This window comes from Polyodon spathula, chromosome 6 (assembly GCF_017654505.1).
Source record: "Polyodon spathula isolate WHYD16114869_AA chromosome 6, ASM1765450v1, whole genome shotgun sequence".
Taxonomy (NCBI): domain Eukaryota; kingdom Metazoa; phylum Chordata; class Actinopteri; order Acipenseriformes; family Polyodontidae; genus Polyodon; species Polyodon spathula.
The window spans coordinates 35,327,559-35,348,495 of NC_054539.1; the positions used below are offsets into that span (position 1 = coordinate 35,327,559).

The 20,937-nt window shown below is 41.0% G+C and overlaps 1 protein-coding gene across 1 annotated transcript in view; it reads right to left on the reverse strand.

Moving 5' to 3' along the window:
• Positions 1-20,937, reverse strand: part of LOC121317149 (EMILIN-1-like) — a 130,282-nt gene that overhangs the window by 57,389 nt on the left and 51,956 nt on the right. Inside the window, exon 3 of the mRNA XM_041252789.1 lies at positions 8,162-8,382. Coding sequence (XP_041108723.1) covers positions 8,162-8,382 — 221 coding nt within the window. The remainder of the gene's footprint in view (positions 1-8,161; positions 8,383-20,937) is intronic.

Genomic DNA, 20,937 nt, shown 5'->3' on the forward strand with positions numbered 1-20,937 from the left:
CTGCCATGGTTGGTAGTGTCACGTGAACTGTTCTCACTGTGTGTTTGTGTAAATAAATCCTGCGCACCTGCGGGTTGTGTCAACTTCAACCTCTGTCTAGATCTCCTGCCTGTCACTCAGCAGTAAATGCACACGCCCACAGGCAAGATCCCTGTTACAAGAACATATTGTACAACCAAGTCACGATTTGCTATTCAAGTTAGTTTCGTGACAGTAAATTCAAGATGCGATTCAGTTTGCGTAACAGCCAAAAAATCATAATCCTTTGAAAAATTGTTGATTATTCCTTTATGTGAGAAATTGGTTTGCTTAAAATACTTGTTTCAGCTCTCAATACTCTTCAATGGGTTGGTTGTGAGGGCATGTTCTTTAGTTTGGTGTGTGTAATGTATGCGACATGGAGACGAGATTGAACTACACTGAACTTTAGTAGCACATTCCCCCCTGTTGATAGATGAGACTAGATGCTGGGTGAGCCCCTGATACACAGCTCTGTAACAAGCAACACTGTTGCATATCTTTATTATACCATAACTACGTTCTCTGTAAGGTTTTCATTTAGTTTGCCACTGTGGCTAAAGTAACTTAACATTTTTTTAACCACACTGGAAAAACTTTAGCCACTTACTTAACAATACTATAAATAAGTTATAAACATACTGTTTCAGCAAGGCAAAAGACGTGTATTTTATCTGAAAACATGCAGATGTTTGCCATATAATGCCAGACCCTACCATTTACAATAGACAAATGTTACATTTAATTTGCACTATAACTGATTCCCATTTAATAAATGCCAAATTTAGTCCCATGTGAAAAAACGTTACGTATTTCCTAAATTCTGAATAGGTTTGCATTGATATTCATGTACTGCATAATCCTTTACATTATTTTGATTGTGATGCGGTTTTCTTTCCATTACAGAATGGTAAAGCAGAATTGTCAGTAGACAGTGCTATTAGTGTATGCTAATACTAATGCCTCCCTGACCAACCGCAGCTCTCGTTACACAAGATTGTACTAATGGGATTAATAATATTAGTAGAACTGTACAGCTGCAAAGGCAAAACTTTTTTTTTTACCGTGTTCTTTCACCTGTGACTACTGACAGTAATATATTGCATCGATTCTGACATTAAAACTCAATAAATCATAGTAAGATTAATCCTTCTTCTTTTTAAAATAATAAATGTGTTTATTATTTTATTAAATTATTCCTCTTTCGAATCCACTTTGTTATTATTTCCAAAATATATTTCAACACATTTTCCCTCAGGAGGGGGATCAGAATACCTCCTGGGTATCCCTGCCTGTCGTAAGAGGCAACTAAAAGGGTTGTGTCAGGAAGGGCATCTGACGTAAAACCATCTTGCCAAAACCATGGTTGCAAAGAACACAAATCACATACCGGATCAGTCGGGGCCCAGGTTAACAACGGCTGCCATTAGTGCTGTGTCCCAACGGGGTACTAATGGAAATTATGCTACTGAGGGGAAAACTGTAGAGTGGGGTCTACAGAAAAGAAACAAGGTGAAGGGGCCTGAAAGGAATGTTAAGTCAATGAGAGTGGGGAGTTGGAATGAAGAAATGTCTTCATCTAGGCAATGTGGGGAAGCTATAAAAAAGGCTAACAAGATGCTCGGATACATTGTGAAAAGTGTTGAATTTAAATCAAGGGAAGTAATGTTAAAACTGTACAATGCACTTGTAAGACCTCATCTTGAATATTGTGTGCAGTTCTGGTCACCTCGCTATAAAAAAGATATTGCTGCTCTAGAAAGAGTGCAAAGAAGAGCGACCAGAATTATTCCGGGCTTAAAAGGCATGTCATATGCAGACAGGCTAAAAGAATTGAATCTGTTCAGTCTTGAACAAAGAAGACTACGTGGCGACCTAATTCAAGCATTCAAAATTCTAAAAGGTATTGACAGTGTCGACCCAAGGGACTTTTTCAGCCTGAAAAAAGAAACAAGGACCAGGGGTCACAAATGGAGTTTAGAAAAAGGGGCATTCAGAACAGAAAATAGGAGACACTTTTTTACACAGAGAATTGTGAGGGTCTGGAATCAACTCCCCAGTAATGTTGTTGAAGCTGACACCCTGGGATCCTTCAAGAAGCTGCTTGATGAGATTTTGGGATCAATAAGCTACTAACAACCAAACGAGCAAGATGGGCCGAATGGCCTCCTCTCGTTTGTAAACTTTCTTATGTTCTTATGTTCTTATGAATGTTGGTACCATGACAGGGAGAGGGAGAGAATTGGTTGAAACTATGGCAAGGAGAAAAGTGGAGATCTTGTGTGTGCAAGAAACCAAGTGGAAAGGAAACAGCTCAAGACACCTAGGAGAGGGATACAAGATTCTATACGGTGGAAAGAGTACAAAAATGAATGGAGTGGGTGTGATAGTGTGCAAAGACCTAGCAGACAAGATAGTGAGGGTGGTTAGACACTCAGACAGGATTATCAATGTACAGGCGGCCTTTGAGAGCGGGTTGTGGAATATCATCTCTGTATATGCACCACAGGTAGGAAGACCACAGGAGGAAAAGGATAGCTTCTTGGAAGATCTCAAAGAAGTGGTTAGCAGAATCCCAGGAAATGAAATGGTGGTAACTGGAGGAGACTTCAATGCACATTTAGGAGAGAAATGCCCAGATTATCCAGATGAACATGGTCAGAGAGGGCTAGGAGAGAAAAATGAAGAAGGAGGAAGGCTACTAGAAACACTCCAAGCTCTTGAATTGTCTGCAGTGAACACAGGGTTCACGAAGAATTATGAGCAAAAGGTGACATACAGGAGTGGAGGCCATGATACCCAAATAGACTACATATGAGTGAGAAGAACTGATAGAGCAAAAGTCCAAGATGTTAAAGTCCTGCCCTATGAGGCTGTTACCAGACAACACAGGCTACTAGTGATGGACATCACAATATTGAAGGAGCGAAGAATAAAGCAGAGAAAACGCCCACCACGAATAAAAGTGTGGAAACTGAGAGAAAACAAAGTAGATTTCAACAGGCTGGTGAGAGAAATGAAAAACAACACAGAGGAAACAGAGGAGCCTTCAGTTGAAGAAGAGTGGACTGAGATGAGCCACATCCTAGAAGAGGCTGCTACCAGGGTTTGTGGAAAGACAAGAGGAGGCAGACCGAGGGAAACTGAAGAATGGTGGTGGGATTTGGAAGTTCAGGAAACACTGAAGGAAAAGAAAAAAGCACTGAAAGATGGCACTGGAGAACTAGAAGAATATAAGAGACTAAAGAAGGTAGCAAAAAGAAGTGTTGCAAGAGCAAAGGAAAGAGCCTGGAAAGAATGGCATGAGAAACTTGAAACAAAGGAAGGAGAGGACCAAATCTACAAGACTGCTAAACATAGAGCGAGACAGAAAAAAGATATTATCCGGGTGGCAATACTCAAGGATGGAGAAGGCAGAGTCTTGATTAAAGAAGCGTAGATCAAGCAAAGATGGTTGGAGTACTTCAAAAACCTGTTAAATGTAGAAAATGAGAGGGAGAACCTAATGGAGGCAGAAGTAGTGTGTGGACCAATCCAAGAAATCTCAGCAAAGGAAGTGACAGAAGCTATCAAAGAGATGAAAGTGGGCAAAGCAACTGGACCATCAGGAATAGCAGCAGAACACTTTAAGAACCTCGATGAAGAGGGGATTCAGTGGCTGACGAGATTGCTAAACAATATTGCAAAGGAAGAGAGAATTCCAGAAGAATGGACAAAAAGCAGTATGGTTACCATCTACAAGGAGAAAGGAGACCCAATGGAGTGTAAAAACTATAGAGGAATAAAACTTCTGGAACATGGATTGAAAATCCTGGAAAAAATTCTGGACAAGAGACTCAGGAAGATAGTCAGGATCCACAACTCACAATTTGGATTCTCAGCGGGGAAAAGCACAACAGATGCCATTTTTGTGATGAGACAGTTACAGGAGAAGACACTAGAGAAAGGGAAAAAGATGTATGTGGCCTTTCTGGACTTGGAGAAGACATATGACCGTGTGCCCAGAGAGGTGGTGTATTGGTGCTTGAGGAAGAAAGGAGTACCAGAAAGCATGGTGAAGTTAGTTCAAGCAACCTATAGAGATGAAACTACGAAGGTGATCACACAACGGGGAGAGACAAAAGAGTTTGAAACAGTTGGAGTACACCAAGGATCAGCACTAAGTCCTTTCCTTTTTATAAACATTATTGACACACTGACAGAGGAGGCAAGAACAGAAGTGCCTTGGGAACTCATCTTTGCTGATGATGTGGCACTGATGGCAGATTCAGAAGTAGAACTACAGAAGAAAGTGTTCAAATGGCAGAGGAGTCTGGAAAAGGGTGGACTGAAAATTAATGCAGAAAAATCTGAAATAATGGTAATGGAGAGAAGAGGAGATACTATGACCAATGTTGAGGAGACAAATGGAGGAAAACTGAAACAGGTTGATGGCTTTAAATACCTTGGATCAGAACTGGTAAAGGGAGGAGAAACACTGGAGGCAGTAAAACAAAGAGTGAAAGCTAGATGGAACAAGTGGAGAGAAATAACTGGAATAATCTGTGACAGGAAAATTCCTAGAAAGTTAAAGTGCAAAATGTACAAGACTGTGATTAGACCTGTACTACTATATGGAGCTGAATGCTGGGCAGTTGGAAAGAGGGAAGAGAACCTGATGAGAAGAACTGAAATGAGGATGTTGAGATGGATTCTGCAGATTTCAATGAAGGATAAGATCAGAAATGAAGAAATCCGTAGACAATGTAGGGTGGTGGATGAGGTTGAGAAGATGCGAGAGGCGAGGTTACGGTGGTATGGACATATCATGAGGATGGATGTTGAGGAAGTAACAAAGAGGGTAATGGAATTTGAGGTGGAAGGTAACAGGGGAAGAGGCAGGCCTAGAAAGAGATGGATATTGTGTGAGAAAAGATATGGAGGTATGTGAAGTGAGTGAGGAAGATGTGCTTGACAGAGACAAGTGGAGAAGAGCAACCAAAGCAGCTGACCCCAGGACAGTCTGGGACTAAGGCTGTGAAAAAGAAGAAGACGACATTTTAAAGCAAGAGCAAAAAAAAAAAAAAAAAAAAAACTTAGTTGTAATCTTGAAGCTGTGTGTTTCTGGCTTGCTGTATTTGAAAATGTTCTTTTGTGATCAGAGAGTAAGTTTGAAACCATGACTGCTTCACCTCCCTGTGACTAATATCATGGTCATATTTTAGTTGTGTCCATGGGTGGCTGGTATTCTTTGGGCTACATCTTTCGTAACAGATTCTGGTAATTGGTCTGTACAGTATGTTTTATAACTTTTTTTTTCCCCATTTGGATGCCAAGTGGGTTTTTTTTGTTTTTGTTTGTTTGTTTTTTACAAGCAGCACTGTCTGCTAATTGTTTCTTTAGAGCCTCTGTCCTCCCATTTGTGGCATGCATATGTGACGTGATCAAGAGCTTTGGCAAAATTAAATCAAACTAAACAGTCTGCATTGACTCATCGACCAGCACACGTTGAATGAGCTGCCAGTCTACACAAGTACATTTTTCAAAGCCTTCGCCACTGTGGCAAACTTCAGAAAATAGTTGAGTCACAAGGGAAAACGTTTGTGGCGAGTGGCTAGCGGGAATGTAGCATAACAAGCTGGGTTAAATAAATAAGTCGTTCAGACGAAGAACAGTAATGTGTATGCCAAACAGTTTTGACATTCTTTTATTTCAAGGTCTTTAGAAAAAAAATTAAAAGTTCCACAATTTTAAAATAGATAAATAGACTTTCCCATATATAGATTTTCATATATTATGTAGGTTTTAAAATAGAAAAGGTGGGGTACAGTACATGTCCAGTTTTACTTGTGATAAGTGGAAAAAATGTTTATGTTGTATATTCCTTAGCTATGGAACAACAGTGACAAACTTATTCTTGCAAGCACACGTGTGATCAAGTGTAAGTTACGTCTTAATGGTGCAACAAACATATATATCGGAACAATGACAACAAAAGCAAGACTCCTCAATCCCATGATCACAGTAAAGTGTATTAGAATACTTAAAATGTGAGATAATGTAAGTTATCAGTATAGCTTTTTTTTAGTAATCAATAGGTAACCTATAGTATTAACTACTAATAATATAATACAGCTCGCATGCAGAAACTATTACGCAGTAGGCTATGATTGAAAAAAAAAAAACAAGTCGTGATTAAAACAAAGTTTAGAAAACCTAAGATTTATGCTATTTTTGAAAGAAGAATAAAAACAGCACTAATTATATCCACATAATCGTAGTACATTCTTAATGTTTTGAAAGGTAAAACAGGTTTCTCAGTCGCACAGAAACGACAACACTATGGCAAAAATCTAGTTTCCCCTCCGTGCATTGCTAGGGAGTACGTCAATCTATGACGCAGACTCTGCATCTACCTACTGACAACCACAGATATACAATATTATCCTGACAACTGCTTCCACAAAGTGTAAGCATGTTCATGACTTGTCATGGATTGCCTGCAGGGGGTTGCAAAGATCTCTGTTTCTTTCACTGCCCACCCCCTCCCACCCTGGCCCCGCCCCCAGAGAAAGTCTGCCTGTCACTCAGAACAGGAATGAAAGAACAGAGAACATAAGAACATAAGAAAGTTTACAAACGAGAGGAGGCCATTCGGCCCATCTTGCTCGTTTGGTTGTTAGTAGCTTATTGATCCCAAAATCTCATCAAGCAGCTTCTTGAAGGATCCCAGGGTGTCAGCTTCAACAACATTACTGGGGAGTTGATTCCAGACCCTCACAATTCTCTGTGTAAAAAAGTGTCTCCTATTTTCTGTTCTGAATGCCCCTTTTTCTAAACTCCATTTGTGACCCCTGGTCCTTGTTTCTTTTTTCAGGCTGAAAAAGTCCCTTGGGTCGACACTGTCAATACCTTTTAGAATTTTGAATGCTTGAATTAGGTCGCCACGTAGTCTTCTTTGTTCAAGACTGAACAGATTCAATTCTTTTAGCCTGTCTGCATATGACATGCCTTTTAAGCCCGGAATAATTCTGGTCGCTCTTCTTTGCACTCTTTCTAGAGCAGCAATATCTTTTTTATAGCGAGGTGACCAGAACTGCACACAATATTCAAGATGAGGTCTTACAAGTGCATTGTACAGTTTTAACATTACTTCCCTTGATTTAAATTCAACACTTTTCACAATGTATCCGAGCATCTTGTTAGCCTTTTTTATAGCTTCCCCACATTGCCTAGATGAAGACATTTCTGAGTCAACAAAAACTCCTAGGTCTTTTTCATAGATTCCTTCTCCAATTTCAGTATCTCCCATATGATATTTATAATGTACATTTTTATTTCCTGCGTGCAGTACCTTACACTTTTCTCTATTAAATGTCATTTGCCATGTGTCTGCCCAGATCTGAATCTTGTCTAGATCATTTTGAATGACCTTTGCTGCTGCAACAGTGTTTGCCACTCCTCCTACTTTTGTGTCGTCTGCAAATTTAACAAGTTTGCTTACTATACCAGAATCTAAATCATTAATGTAGATTAGGAATAGCAGAGGACCTAATACTGATCCCTGTGGTACACCGCTGGTTACCACACTCCATTCTGAGGTTTTTCCTCTAATCAGTACTTTCTGTTTTCTACATGTTCACCACTCCCTAATCCATGTACATGTGTTTCCTTGAATCTCAACTGCGTTCAGTTTGAGAATTAATCTTTTGTGCGGGACTTTGTCAAAAGCTTTCTGGAAATCTAAATAAACCATGTCATATGCTTTGCAATTATCCATTATCGATGTTGCATCCTCAGAGAAGGTCTGCCTGTCACACAGAACAGGAATGAAAGAACATAGGGAGTGATTTGGATTCTGCCCGAGAAGCAGTCGGCAGATCGCGGTCAAGTTCTTTTAATTTTTATTTTGAGCATTACCCAAATTCAGCGTGCAATTCATGAATCATCCAGGCAATCTGCGAATGTCCTGCATTTCGGGGTTTGTCCGTAAAATATAACTCTAGTTATATACCTAACCTCCCTACATAGTTTACCATAATATCACAATAGCACATTAAAAATAAATCCTCCCATCTACCTGATAAAACACTTTCACCTAGGCACAGCTTTGAATGCATTTGATGGGTATTTGTTTTATTACATCCTTAGTTTTATATATTACCTTCTCCTTCTATCTGTACATTCCCAGAGCTGGAACCAGTCTGTCCTAGGCGTATTGGTTTGGGTCGGGGCCTAACTGTGGAGATTTGGGTCCCTTGTGACTGGCCTCCTGTGGGTCCTTCACTGCAGTCATCTCCTGAGTAACCATGACAACACTTCCACTCCATCTCAGTAACCATCTTGTAAGCCATTTTGTACGTAGGTCTCATATATGTTTGGTACCTGGTAAGAGAAGGACATGGAAATTTAGAGGTTGATCAGTGTGAGAAGGTGCTGTATCAAAGTTCCTATCAGACAAAGAGACAGGCACCATCATTTATTTTATTACTTGGAGAAGAATCTTAAAAAGTAAACTACAGTATTAATTTTAATTATATTTTAGTTATTCAGTTGATTAAAAAATGACCAGATGCCTTTGGAAGTTACCTATCTCTCTCAAACATAAAATATAATTATAATATGAAAAAACACGATACAATTAAATACCTGGCAAAGTAATAAGAACATAAGAACATAAGAACATAAGAAAGTTTACAAACGAGAGGAGGCCATTCGGCCCATCTTGCTCGTTTGGTTGTCAGTAGCTTATTGATCCCAAAATCTCATCAAGCAGCTTCTTGAAGGATCCCAGGGTGTCAGCTTCAACAACATTACTGGGGAGTTGATTCCAGACCATCACAATTCTCTGTGTAAAAAAGTGTCTCCTATTTTCTGTTCTGAATGCCCCTTTTTCTAAACTCCATTTGTGACCCCTGGTCCTTGTTTCTTTTTTCAGGCTGAAAAATTCCCTTGGGTCGACACTGTCAATAGCTTTTAGAATTTTGAATGCTTGAATTAGGTCGCCATGTAGTCTTCTTTGTTCAAGACTGAACAGATTCAATTCTTTTAGCCTGTCTGCATATGACATGCCTTTTAAGCCCGGAATAATTCTGGTCGCTCTTCTTTGTACTCTTTCTAGAGCAGCAATATCTTTTTTATAGCGAGGTGACCAGAACTGCACACAATATTCAAGATGAGGTCTTACAAGTGCATTGTACAGTTTTAACATTACTTCCCTTGATTTAAATTCAACACTTTTCACAATGTATCCGAGCATCTTGTTAGCCTTTTTTATAGCTTCCCCACATTGTCTAGATGAAGACATTTCTGAGTCAACAAAAACTCCTAGGTCTTTTTCATAGATTCCTTCTCCAATTTCAATATCTCCCATATGATATTTATAATGTATATTTTTATTTCCTGCGTGCAGTACCTTACACTTTTCTCTATTAAATGTCATTTGCCATGTGTCTGCCCAGTTCTGAATCTTGTCTAGATCATTTTGAATGACCTTTGCTGCTGCAACAGTGTTTGCCACTCCTCCTACTTTTGTGTCGTCTGCAAATTTAACAAGTTTGCTTACTATACCAGAATCTAAATCATTAATGTAGATTAGGAATAGCAGAGGACCTAATACTGATCCCTGTGGTACACCGCTGGTTACCACACTCCATTCTGAGGTTTTTCCTCTAATCAGTACTTTCTGTTTTCTACATGTTAACCACTCCCTAATCCATGTACATGCGTTTCCTTGAATCCCAACTGCGTTCAGTTTGAGAATTAATCTTTTGTGCGGGACTTTGTCAAAAGCTTTCTGGAAATCTAAATAACTAAGTTAGTTAGGCACGATCTCCCTTTCCTAAAACCATGTTGACTGTCTCCCAGTACCCTGTTACCATATATTCGTGTATGCTTTCAACGTAATATTTATTGGACAAGCCATCAAGACTTTTTTTTTTTGAGTCAGTCTTCTTTTCCAAAAAAATAGCAGGCAAATGTGTTGTTGTTTTTTTAAAAAATGTTGTTCCTAGAATAACAAGCAGAGCATTTCTGAGGCTAAAAGTCTTTGCAAGTAAATACCACAATGATGTATTGACGCTAAGCATTGTTTTCTTATTCTCATATCATCCACAAGTCGTAAATATTTCAATGGAGACCAAACCCACTATTAGGTATTGTAGGACATATTTCCTAAATTTGATAATACATGAATGTGTATTAGAAATGTAACTGGATTCATTAATGAAACTGTGTGTCTTGAGAAACAGTGCAAACTGCTGTGACTTGAAGGGGGCCTCTGGTTTGCAGACATACTGAACTAATGACCTACTGATTAGTGGACTGGCGCCTGAACTGGATTAGGCTGTGTGGACAGTTGAATTTTGTATAGCTATTTCACACATGCAATAACAATCACTTTGATGCAAGGAAGACATTAACTTTCGATGTCCCGGTGGAAAAGAACATACATAAGAACATAAAAAAGTTTACAAACGAACAATGTGCTGAACAATGTGCTGTCACTCTGCTAAGCAAAGCTGCAAATTCGGGACTCTGCCTTAATGGAACCAAGACAGGACTCTGACTGGAACGGACCCAAAACAAGGAAGCAAGCTGCAAATGAGTCAACTGCTACAAGCAACGAGACTGAGGCCTGGCGAGAAGACTGCCATAAAACTTACAGCGCCTGTTATCAGACAAACCAGTCTCAGTCTGCTGTACATCTAAAACCACAGTATGCAAAAGAAACTGTACCCTACTACCTGCGTAGCTAAAGATTCAGCGAGGACAGAGCGGACAGGCGCTGTTGTGGATTCTATACCGAGGACTGGAGACTTTGTTGCAGCTGTTTGTTGACTCTATCGAGAATTGAATCTTTGTTGCCAAGTTTGATCTAAAAGTGGGATTAAGACTTTGTTGCTGAGAGGAGAGTTGTACCGGACACTTCAACAGATTGAGTTTCCAAACCAGCGGACTAAAAGTCTAAGCTTCAAGGAATCGTTGAGTATAATTCCAGTTGCATTTTCATTTCACAAAACTAAATTAATTAATTTTAACACATTCACATAGAATTGAATTGTTAATTATTTAGTTTGCACACTTTGCGTGTGAAATAACTTTTAGTGAAACTTAATGAAGTAACTATAAGTAATCTACCTCATATTGCTGTATAAAGAACTTATTTAAAAGTAAACTTTCCATATACTTGATCTATATACCATTAATAAGCTTAATGTGATATATTCTTAAGATTGTCTGCCTTATCTCAGATGTATTCTGTGGATTGGATGTGGGTGTCTGTGTGTGTGTGCGGGACTAGCTATGTCACAGCCTGTGTGCCTGCTGGCGGCTGCTGACGTGTTAGGAGACAGACAGTGTCATATTTCAATTGTCTGCTAGTCAAGCATGAGTGCAATGAGAGTTTTTTTAATTGTGTTTTGTGCTTAGAGAGTAAGAGATTAACTTTCTAACTTTTCTGATTTCTGCTTATTATTTGTGTACTTAATAAAATGCTACTATTGATTAATCATTCCTTGTGTCTGCACATGAATGTGTGTTCACAGTAAATCGTGGATCTTAGAATACATCAATTTAAATATTGTTAGTAAGAGAACTAATCAACCCAGATATTAAATGATTAATTACTGAATTGTTCCTACAGTATTTATTTCTTTGTGCAAAAATATACTTCTAGGCAAAGTCATCTATTTTATGGGCACCAGGTGCACTACACACAGACTAATTCTACCCCATCTGTCTTATCCAATTGTTTTCCTAAATACCATACTACAGTAATTTGTTTCTTGGAAGTTTTTCTCTTGGAATGATCTACAGCAGTAACATATCCATAGACACTTTGGGCTGATGTCAATTAACTTTTTCACAGGAAGGAAACAGAAAATTAAATGTGGAGCAATATGGAGAAAAGCAGATTTTTTAAATATTGATATTGTAGCGGTCCTGGGAGGGTAGCCCCTGTAAAACTTTTGGCTAATTTTCCAAGTGACCAGGTCACTCTAACCCCTGTAGTCACTAGTTTCTGGTCTGGGTTGGGTTGTGGTCTCTGTGATAGCACAAGAGAAGGGAGGTTTTTAGTGTCAAGAGGGATGGAGAGTAAGATTTCGGAGCCAAGTGGGGAGGTAGGTAGAAAATAGCAAAGCAAATCATGAAGAGGATCAATGAGAGTGGCATGAAGACTGTGTTGGCACCTTTTATTTGTTTTATTTTTGCCTTTTTGTACATTTTAATCTGTGTCCTCCATGCTCTACTATCGCTGGTAGTGCCACGTGAGCTGTCTATGTTTGTTTAAGAAATAAATCTTGTGAGCCTGTGTGACATGTCAACACCAACCTCCCCTCGAATATAATATTTGTGGGTATACACTGTATAGGAAAGACAGGCAGGACAGAAGAGGAGGAGGGGTAGCGCTATACATAAGAAACAGTCTTGAAGCCCAGGTGTTAAACCTGGACAAAGAAAACAAAACCGAATCAATATGGGTCAGAATAACAGACAAAAATTCAAAAGGCATAATAATAGGAGCATGCTATAGACCGCCAGATTCAGACGGTGAGCACAATAATCTGTTATACAATGACATTAGAAATGTGTGTAGCAAAGGAGAAGCCATACTAATGGGGGATTTCAACTTCCCCCAAATAAAAAGGGAAAACCCGGTGGGTAGCGCGAAGGATGAAATAGAAATGGTGGAAATGACAAATGACTGCTTCCTAACACAATTTGTCAAGGCACCCACTAGAGGGGAGGCATGCCTTGATTTAGTCTTTTCAAATAACGAAGATAGAATAACTAAAACAGAGGTCAGAGAACCACTGGCAAACTCAGACCACAACATGGTCTCATTTGAAGTGTTTTTTAAATCCCCAAAAGTAAAGACTAAAGCTAAGGTTTACAATTTTAGAAAAGCAAACTATGAAGGTATGAAACAGAGACTAACAGAAGTAGATTGGAGTAAAATAGAGAAAACACCCACAGAAGAAGGATGGTTGTTCTTCAAAAATGTAGTACTAGAGGCGCAAAACAATTATATCCCTAAAGTAGACAAATCTAAATGTAAAACTAAATTGCCAAAATGGTTTAATAGATCAATTAAAAAAAATATTCAGCGAAAAAAGGCACTTTACAGAGCATTAAAAAAGGACCAAAAAGAAAGTACGCAGAAAGAGTACACAGAACTGCAATCGCAAGTCAAAAAGGAAGTTAGAAAGGCCAAGAGAGAAATAGAAATGAACATTGCTAAGGGAGCTAAAACCAATTCCAAAATGTTTTTCCAATATTACAACAGCAAGAGAACATTCAAAGAGGAGATTAAATGTTTAAGAGATACAAATGGCAAAATCGTAGAGGAAGAAAAAAAAATAGCAAATATGTTAAATGATTACTTTTTATTTTTTAAAAATTAGTTCTATTAGTTTTTACAAAGGAAGATACTGACAACATGCCCCACATGTCATCCAGTTCCTATCCAGTTTTAAATAACTTTAGCATAACTGAGGCAGAAGTGTTAAAGGGACTAGGAGCTCTTAAAATAAACAAATCCCCTGGGCCGGATGAGATCCTCCCAGTAGTACTCAAAGAAATGAAAGAAGTAATTTACAAACCGCTAACCAAGATCATGCAGCAGTCTCTTGACACAGGGGTGGTACCGACAGACTGGAAAATTGCAAACGTAATACCGATCCACAAAAAGGGAAACAAAACTGAACCAGGTAACTACAGACCAGTAAGCCTGACTTCTATTATATGCAAACTTATGGAAACTATAATAAGATCCAAAATGGAAAATTACCTATATGGTAACAGGGTACTGGGAGACAGTCAACATGGTTTTAGGAAAGGGAGATTGTGCCTAACTAACTTGCTTGATTTTTTTGAGGATGCAACATCGATAATGGATAATTGCAAAGCATATGACATGGTTTATTTAGATTTCCAGAAAGCTTTTGACAAAGTCCCGCACAAAAGATTAATTCTCAAACTGAATGCAGTTGGGATTCAAGGAAACACATGTACATGGATTAGGGAGTGGTTAACATGTAGAAAACAGAAAGTACTGATTAGAGGAAAAACCTCAGAATGGAGTGTGGTAACCAGCGGTGTACCACAGGGATCAGTATTAGGTCCTCTGCTATTCCTAATCTACATTAATGATTTAGATTCTGGTATAGTAAGCAAACTTGTTAAATTTGTAGACGACACAAAAGTAGGAGGAGTGGCAAACACTGTTGCAGCAGCAAAGGTCATTCAAAATGATCTAGACAAGATTCAGAACTGGGCAGACACATGGCAAATGACATTTAATAGAGAAAAGTGTAAGGTACTGCACGCAGGAAATAAAAATGTACATTATAAATATCATATGGGAGATATTGAAATTGGAGAAGGAATCTATGAAAAAGACCTAGGAGTTTTTGTTGACTCAGAAATGTCTTCATCTAGACAATGTGGGGAAGCTATAAAAAAGGCTAACAAGGTGCTCGGATACATTGTGAAAAGTGTTGAATTTAAATCAAGGGAAGTAATGTTAAAACTGTACAATGCACTTGTAAGACCTCATCTTGAATATTGTGTTCAGTTCTGGTCACCTCGCTATAAAAAAGATATTGCTGCTCTAGAAAGAGTGCAAAGAAGAGCGACCAGAATTATTCCGGGCTTAAAAGGCATGTCATATGCAGACAGGCTAAAAGAATTGAATCTGTTCAGTCTTGAACAAAGAAGACTACGTGGCGACCTAATTCAAGCATTCAAAATTCTAAAAGGTATTGACAGTGTCGACCCAAGGGACTTTTTCAGCCTGAAAAAAGAAACAAGGACCAGGGGTCACAAATGGAGTTTAGAAAAAGGGGCATTCAGAACAGAAAATAGGAGACACTTTTTTACACAGAGAATTGTGAGGGTCTGGAATCAACTCCCCAGTAATGTTGTTGAAGCTGACACCCTGGGATCCTTCAAGAAGCTGCTTGATGAGATTTTGGGATCAATAAGCTACTAACAACCAAACGAGCAAGATGGGCCGAATGGCCTCCTCTCGTTTGTAAACTTTCTTATGTTCTTATGTTCTTATGTTCCTGTCAATCAAGCAGCGAAACGCATACACACGTCTCCACTGTTACAATATTGCTGTGTGCTCACTGGCGCGTCCTGTAAAATGAAATAGCCAGCCTTTACCCAGACCGTCAGAAAGGTGTTCCCAAAACTCAGTGGCTTTTACAATTTGATGACATCACATGGAATGTATTTAATTATTTGTATTCTCTTTTATTATTCAGGAAAACAATACAATCTATTGTTTAGTCCAATGGTCTCTTGTCATCTCAAACATCATTAAAACAAGTGTTGAGACACATAACTAAATGGGGAATTTGTTGCCTTTAATACTACATTCAGACCTTGTGTTTAGTAATTTCTGGGTATACCTGAACAGATACATTTTCTTCATCAAATACCGTTCATGCAAAAGACTTTATTGATTAAGATGTCCCAGAAGTGCTGTGACATCCCAAATATTATCTATTTACTAACAATCAGTAAAGAGAAATTAAATCTTGAACTGATTTAATCATAAAACACAGAACACTGGGAAATTACTACAGGTTAAATTCTAAAAAGTTTTTATAATAAGCTGAAACTTGAAGGCCAGTTGATTCAAACTCGGCACCATTCTGAGACAGGGGGGCGGCGCTAACAAAACACACACAGCCACCACTCAAAAGCAAGGCAGTCCAAACCATGGAGTGTCATTTGTGCCAAAACTATCCAGCCGTTAGCTTGGCCCGAACCAGTGAAGAGGAAGCCACAGATGGCACCATCACCCCCACCTGGTCTACAGAGATGGTCACCCTCATTGAAGTAGCTGGACGGAAAACACACCACCCTGTCTGGGTAGCGACTGTCCCGAACCCTTGCATACTGGGCCTGGACTTCCTGCGCTACACAGATGGGCAACTAGACTTCAGGACCGGGACATTGCACCTGCAGGGGGGCCCGGTATTGACCTTAGCCTACCAGGGGGTCTGCCACCCTGAGACCATCGAATCGACAAGGACAACGCAGCCTCAAGATGGGCCCAACGCCGCAGAGGACATCAACATGCACCAACCCCACCCTTTGCACACCACTGTGGGACCTCAGCCCTCCCTCAGGCCACTCAACAACCGGAATCAGGAACCTCAGCCACTGCCCCACCGCTGCTGAAAAAGGTTGCTGCCCGCTGCTGTCGAGGTTTACAGCCTGCGGCCATCAGTCGTCTTGTCTGAGGGACTATGGTACCTGCCCGGGGAGAGACATGCTAATGCAGACATCCTGTCACGTCAGCACTGCGCACCCAAGTGGCAGGTAGTAGTTCCCCCAAACACTGTGCCGGGAGGTGATCGACTCCCACCATGGAGCTCCAGGGTCTGGATATGTCGGGGTGATGAAGACGCTACAGCAGTTCCACCAGTACTTCTACTGGAGGCAGGGACGACATAGAGGACCACTGTTGGCACTGTGACACCTGCTCTGCTCAAAGAGGACCCCCAGGCCACTTGCACGCCCTCCTCCAGTTGTACCAGGTCAGCAAATCCATAGAAAGGGACACCTGGATGTATTAGAGAAACAGGACTGCGACTGCAGATTTACGGGGTGCCTCTTTAATGTCAGAGAGCTGTTTTGGGTTTATAGCCCCAAGAGGAAATGCCATTGCCCCAAACTGGACAGCCACTTGCTCGGGTCCTGTCAGGTACTGGAGAGGACTGGGGAGGTAGTATACCGGGTGCAGCTGCCACAGAGAGGGCACAAGGTGGCCCTGCATCAGGACCGGCTGGCTCCCTACCGAGGAAGACATCCGACAGACTGACCTGGCAGTTCCTGACAGCCCTTTGCCTGGGGGCTCCACACCACAAAGCTTGGTGATAAAACGAGTGATCGGGAGAGGATTTATCAGTATGCACGACTATGAAGAGGTACATGAAAAATACACTTAACAAGAGATGGAGCTTTGCTGGAGATGCAGTACTGAGTGTCCTTTTGCGACGTAGAGCCTTTTAAACCTGCTTTACTCTGAAAAAAAATATTTTAAACAGTGCTTGTAAAATAAGTTGGACCTGACACGCCTGACAAGCACTGAATAAATGGACCATTAACGGTTAAAACTGAATGTTTGGCTCAAACACTTTTTAACTTATGTATTATCATAGAGGCTCTACCTTCACTACAATGATCTTATAACTGGTCAGCACCTCTTCAATAGTAAGCGTTGCAGTGCACAAATGACAATCTTGTTTTATATATATATATATATATATAACACACACACACACACACACACACACACATATATATTCTCCTAAAGTCCAACTTCCACTGCCTCTAAGTGGCAGGAGGGTGACAACGGGTTCTCAAGACGAAATACAGCGGGGTCCCCTGACTCTGGCAGGTTCAACCATGCTGTGAAAGCTTGAGTAACAAACTCGGCCGAAGTGGAAGGGGAGCTCGCCAACCCGCCTGGCCAGTGTGGTGAGTTATGATCACTGATCCTTACTTTTTTTTTAGTTCCATCTCCCTCACTCCAAAACACTCCACCTCGAACACGGAAACATACAGGTTTATATACTGGTGCATTTAACAAAATAATTACAAACACTTAAACAATAATTCAATAAATGGCACCAGCCACATTCTCACAAGATATCTGGCACATATGAGCTGCTACCACTGCATCTGCCAGACCACATCCAAACCAAACAATAACAAAGAAAACATGCGGTGTGAATAAACACGAAATACATTTAAATCACACACACTAACTTCCCCCGTTAAACCTTTTGCAGTCCAGGTGTGTTTGTTTTTGTTTTGGCTTTGCATACATTTGGTACTTAACTTCGTATATTCAACTCCCAGTACCTGTGCCACATACCCTTACTAACTGCTTCTCTCCCTATATTGCCTGCTACAAACTTGAAACTCTCCTTTTTCAATTGTCATTCTCTGACTAACAAATCTCTGCTTCTCAGCAAACTTATAACCAATACCAATCTTGATAATCTCTGTCTAGCTGAAACCTGGAACTCTGTAAATGACATGCACTCGCTGCATCTGAACACTAACAAATCTGAACTCCTCCTGGTAGGATCTAAAACTCAAATTAAGAACCTCAACATAGCTGCCCTGAAACTCGGAAACTGTCTGCTGCTGCCTTCCCCACAGTACGACGCCTTGGTGTACTTCTGGACAGAAACCTCTCCTTTGATGCCCACATCTCCTCTGTGGTTAAATCTTCCTTCTACCATCTACCTTTCCCTCCCAGATGTGGAGATACTTTGTAATGCGTTTGTCTCCTCTCGATTACTGCAACTCTCTATATGGGGCTCTCCCGACACGCACCATAAACCGACTGCAGCTGGTTCAGAATGCTGCTGCCAGGATCCTTATCAGATGTACAAAATATTATCACATCACCCCCTGTCTTGCTCAGCTGCACTGGCCTGTAAAGTTTAGGATTATGTTCAAAACTCTCCTGCTCATCTACAATGCCCTTCATCACACAGGTCCCAACCACCTCATCAACCTGCTGACTCACTATGTCCCTGCCCGCAAGGTGAGGTCCTCCGACTCGGGCTTACCTGTTATCCCCAAGTAAAAGCGCACCACACTTGGACAACGCTCATTTAGCTTCATGGCTTCGACTCTCTGGAACTCTCTCCCAGCTTTGGCTCATGATGCTCCGACAGTAGCTTGCTTTAAATCAACTCTAAAAAACCGCCTGTTCTCTCTTGCTTTCCATGTTCCTTAAGTCAGATATCTGTTATCAGCTGCTATTTCACGTATTGTTACTATCATGTATTTTGCACTTTCCACTATATTGTACTATTTCATGCATTCTGCACTTTCCACTTTATTGTATTATTTCATGTATTATGCAGTTTTCACTGTATTTAGTGTACTATGTATTATGCATTTCTCTATTTGAAGTATTATGGATTTTCTTGTATATACTGCATTTTGTAAAGTGCTTTGTGATGGTGTTCCACTGTGGGAAATCCAAGAAAACCCAGCAGAGCTAAACCAAGTGTGTGTAAAGTGCCGCATGATCCAGGACTTGCATAAACTAGTAAGTGTGCTAGAAATGGAGCTGGAAAAAATGAGACAGCAAAAGGATCTTGAGGAGCTGGCACACCCACAATTCATGGAAGTCTGCACCACCCCTAACAGACTGAAAGCCACCAGAGATAGAAGAAAGTAAAAACAGCTGGGTTCAGGTAGGCAGAAGCAGGGAAAAAGAAAAAAAGAAACGTCGTCAAACACAACCACGAGAAATCAAAACATCCACTAAATTTGAGCTACTTCAAAATTTTGATGAGCAAAACCACCATCAAGAAAACAAAAGGAACAACATCTAGGACCCTATTAACAGTGGAGGCCAGACAGCAAAAAGAATGGAGGTCATGATTGTTGCGGACTCCATATTGAGAAACACAGCAAGTTCAGTTCGTAGGTTGGACCCCATTACTACAACAGTGTGCTGCCTTCCAGGAGCCTCTGTCAGGCACATCACTGAGAATGTGGACATGCTCCTAGAATGAACAGGAGATGACCCTCGTCCACATAGGTACAAACAACATTGGAAGAGTGTCACAAAGATGGCTGGAGTAGGGGACGTCAGACCAGAAACCAGGAACCAGGAAATAAACAACAGGGATGGAGTTTGGTGTAGCTGAGCGAATAGTCTTGCTCAGTATTTAATAGTACACAGACAGACAGAAAATAACAGGCTGCAAGACAAACAAAAACACAGGACACGGCACATTCGCCAAAACAAAACGGATTAACACTAAACAAACATGGTGAACTGATCTTAACAATTATTATTATTCTAATTATTATTACCTCCGTCTCCAATCTCGTTCTCCACTCACCGAAAACACAACCCTGAGTGAATGAAAACATGCTGCTTTTAAGCAGCTGTACTGAGACTCGATTGCTAATCAATCATTCAATTGGAGTCGCGGTACAACTGCACGTGAATTAATAAAGTGCAATTCCCCGTGCTCACATATTATTACTTTTTACTTGCAGGTGAAGTACTGTCCAATCCGAGTGCCTAAATACAAAGATACATTTTAAACACTCATGTTCCACAGACCCGTTTATATCCCGTGTACCAATGACTATACACCAACATTAACACACAACATACAATACAAAATACACACAGGGGTGGGAACTTTGTCACATATACCCCACCTTTTGCAAAGCACACATGGCCTCAATGGCCATCTCCCTCCTTAAAATCCCCAAAGTCTCGCTCAAAGTCCTGGGCCAAGAACAGGGACTTTAAGGGGTTGATGGGCGGCAATGTTGCCAGTAGCCAGGCTGCTACTGGCCATACTGTCAGGAGACGTGCTGACAATGGGGCGAATCTCTCTTCCCGTTGTACCACTGGCAGCGGAAATGCTGCCAATGGTGCGGCTGTCAGCAGACATGCCGACAGCTCCCAGACTGACTCCTTCAGCCGGGGTAAATCCAGCAGTGGAAAAGCTGCTGGGGTTGGTGGTCTGCCGACCTCCCCCAAGATCTCAGGCAGCAAAACTGCTGCGGGGGAAAGTAGTCTCCTGACCTCTCCCCCCTTTTTCATAGCCGGCAGCTCACTCTGGGGCTCCGGCCACACTGACCCCTGCAGCCAAGCAGAGCTGACTGCAACCCCTGGCAAAGCAGTTCCAGCGACTCCAGGCGATACGGAGCGGCTGGCAACCCCGGGCGATGGGGAGCTGCCGGCAACCCCGGGCGATGGGGAGCAGCTGGCAACCCCGGGCGATGCCAGGCAGGCATCCCTGGGCGAAGCGGGGCAGGCATCCTTGGGCGAAGCAGGGCAGGGAGCCAGGACAAGCTGGGGCGCGGGTGTTGGCCCTCTTCTCGGAAAATTACGGCCAGGCGGTTCTTCCCCGTGCTTCCCTCAGC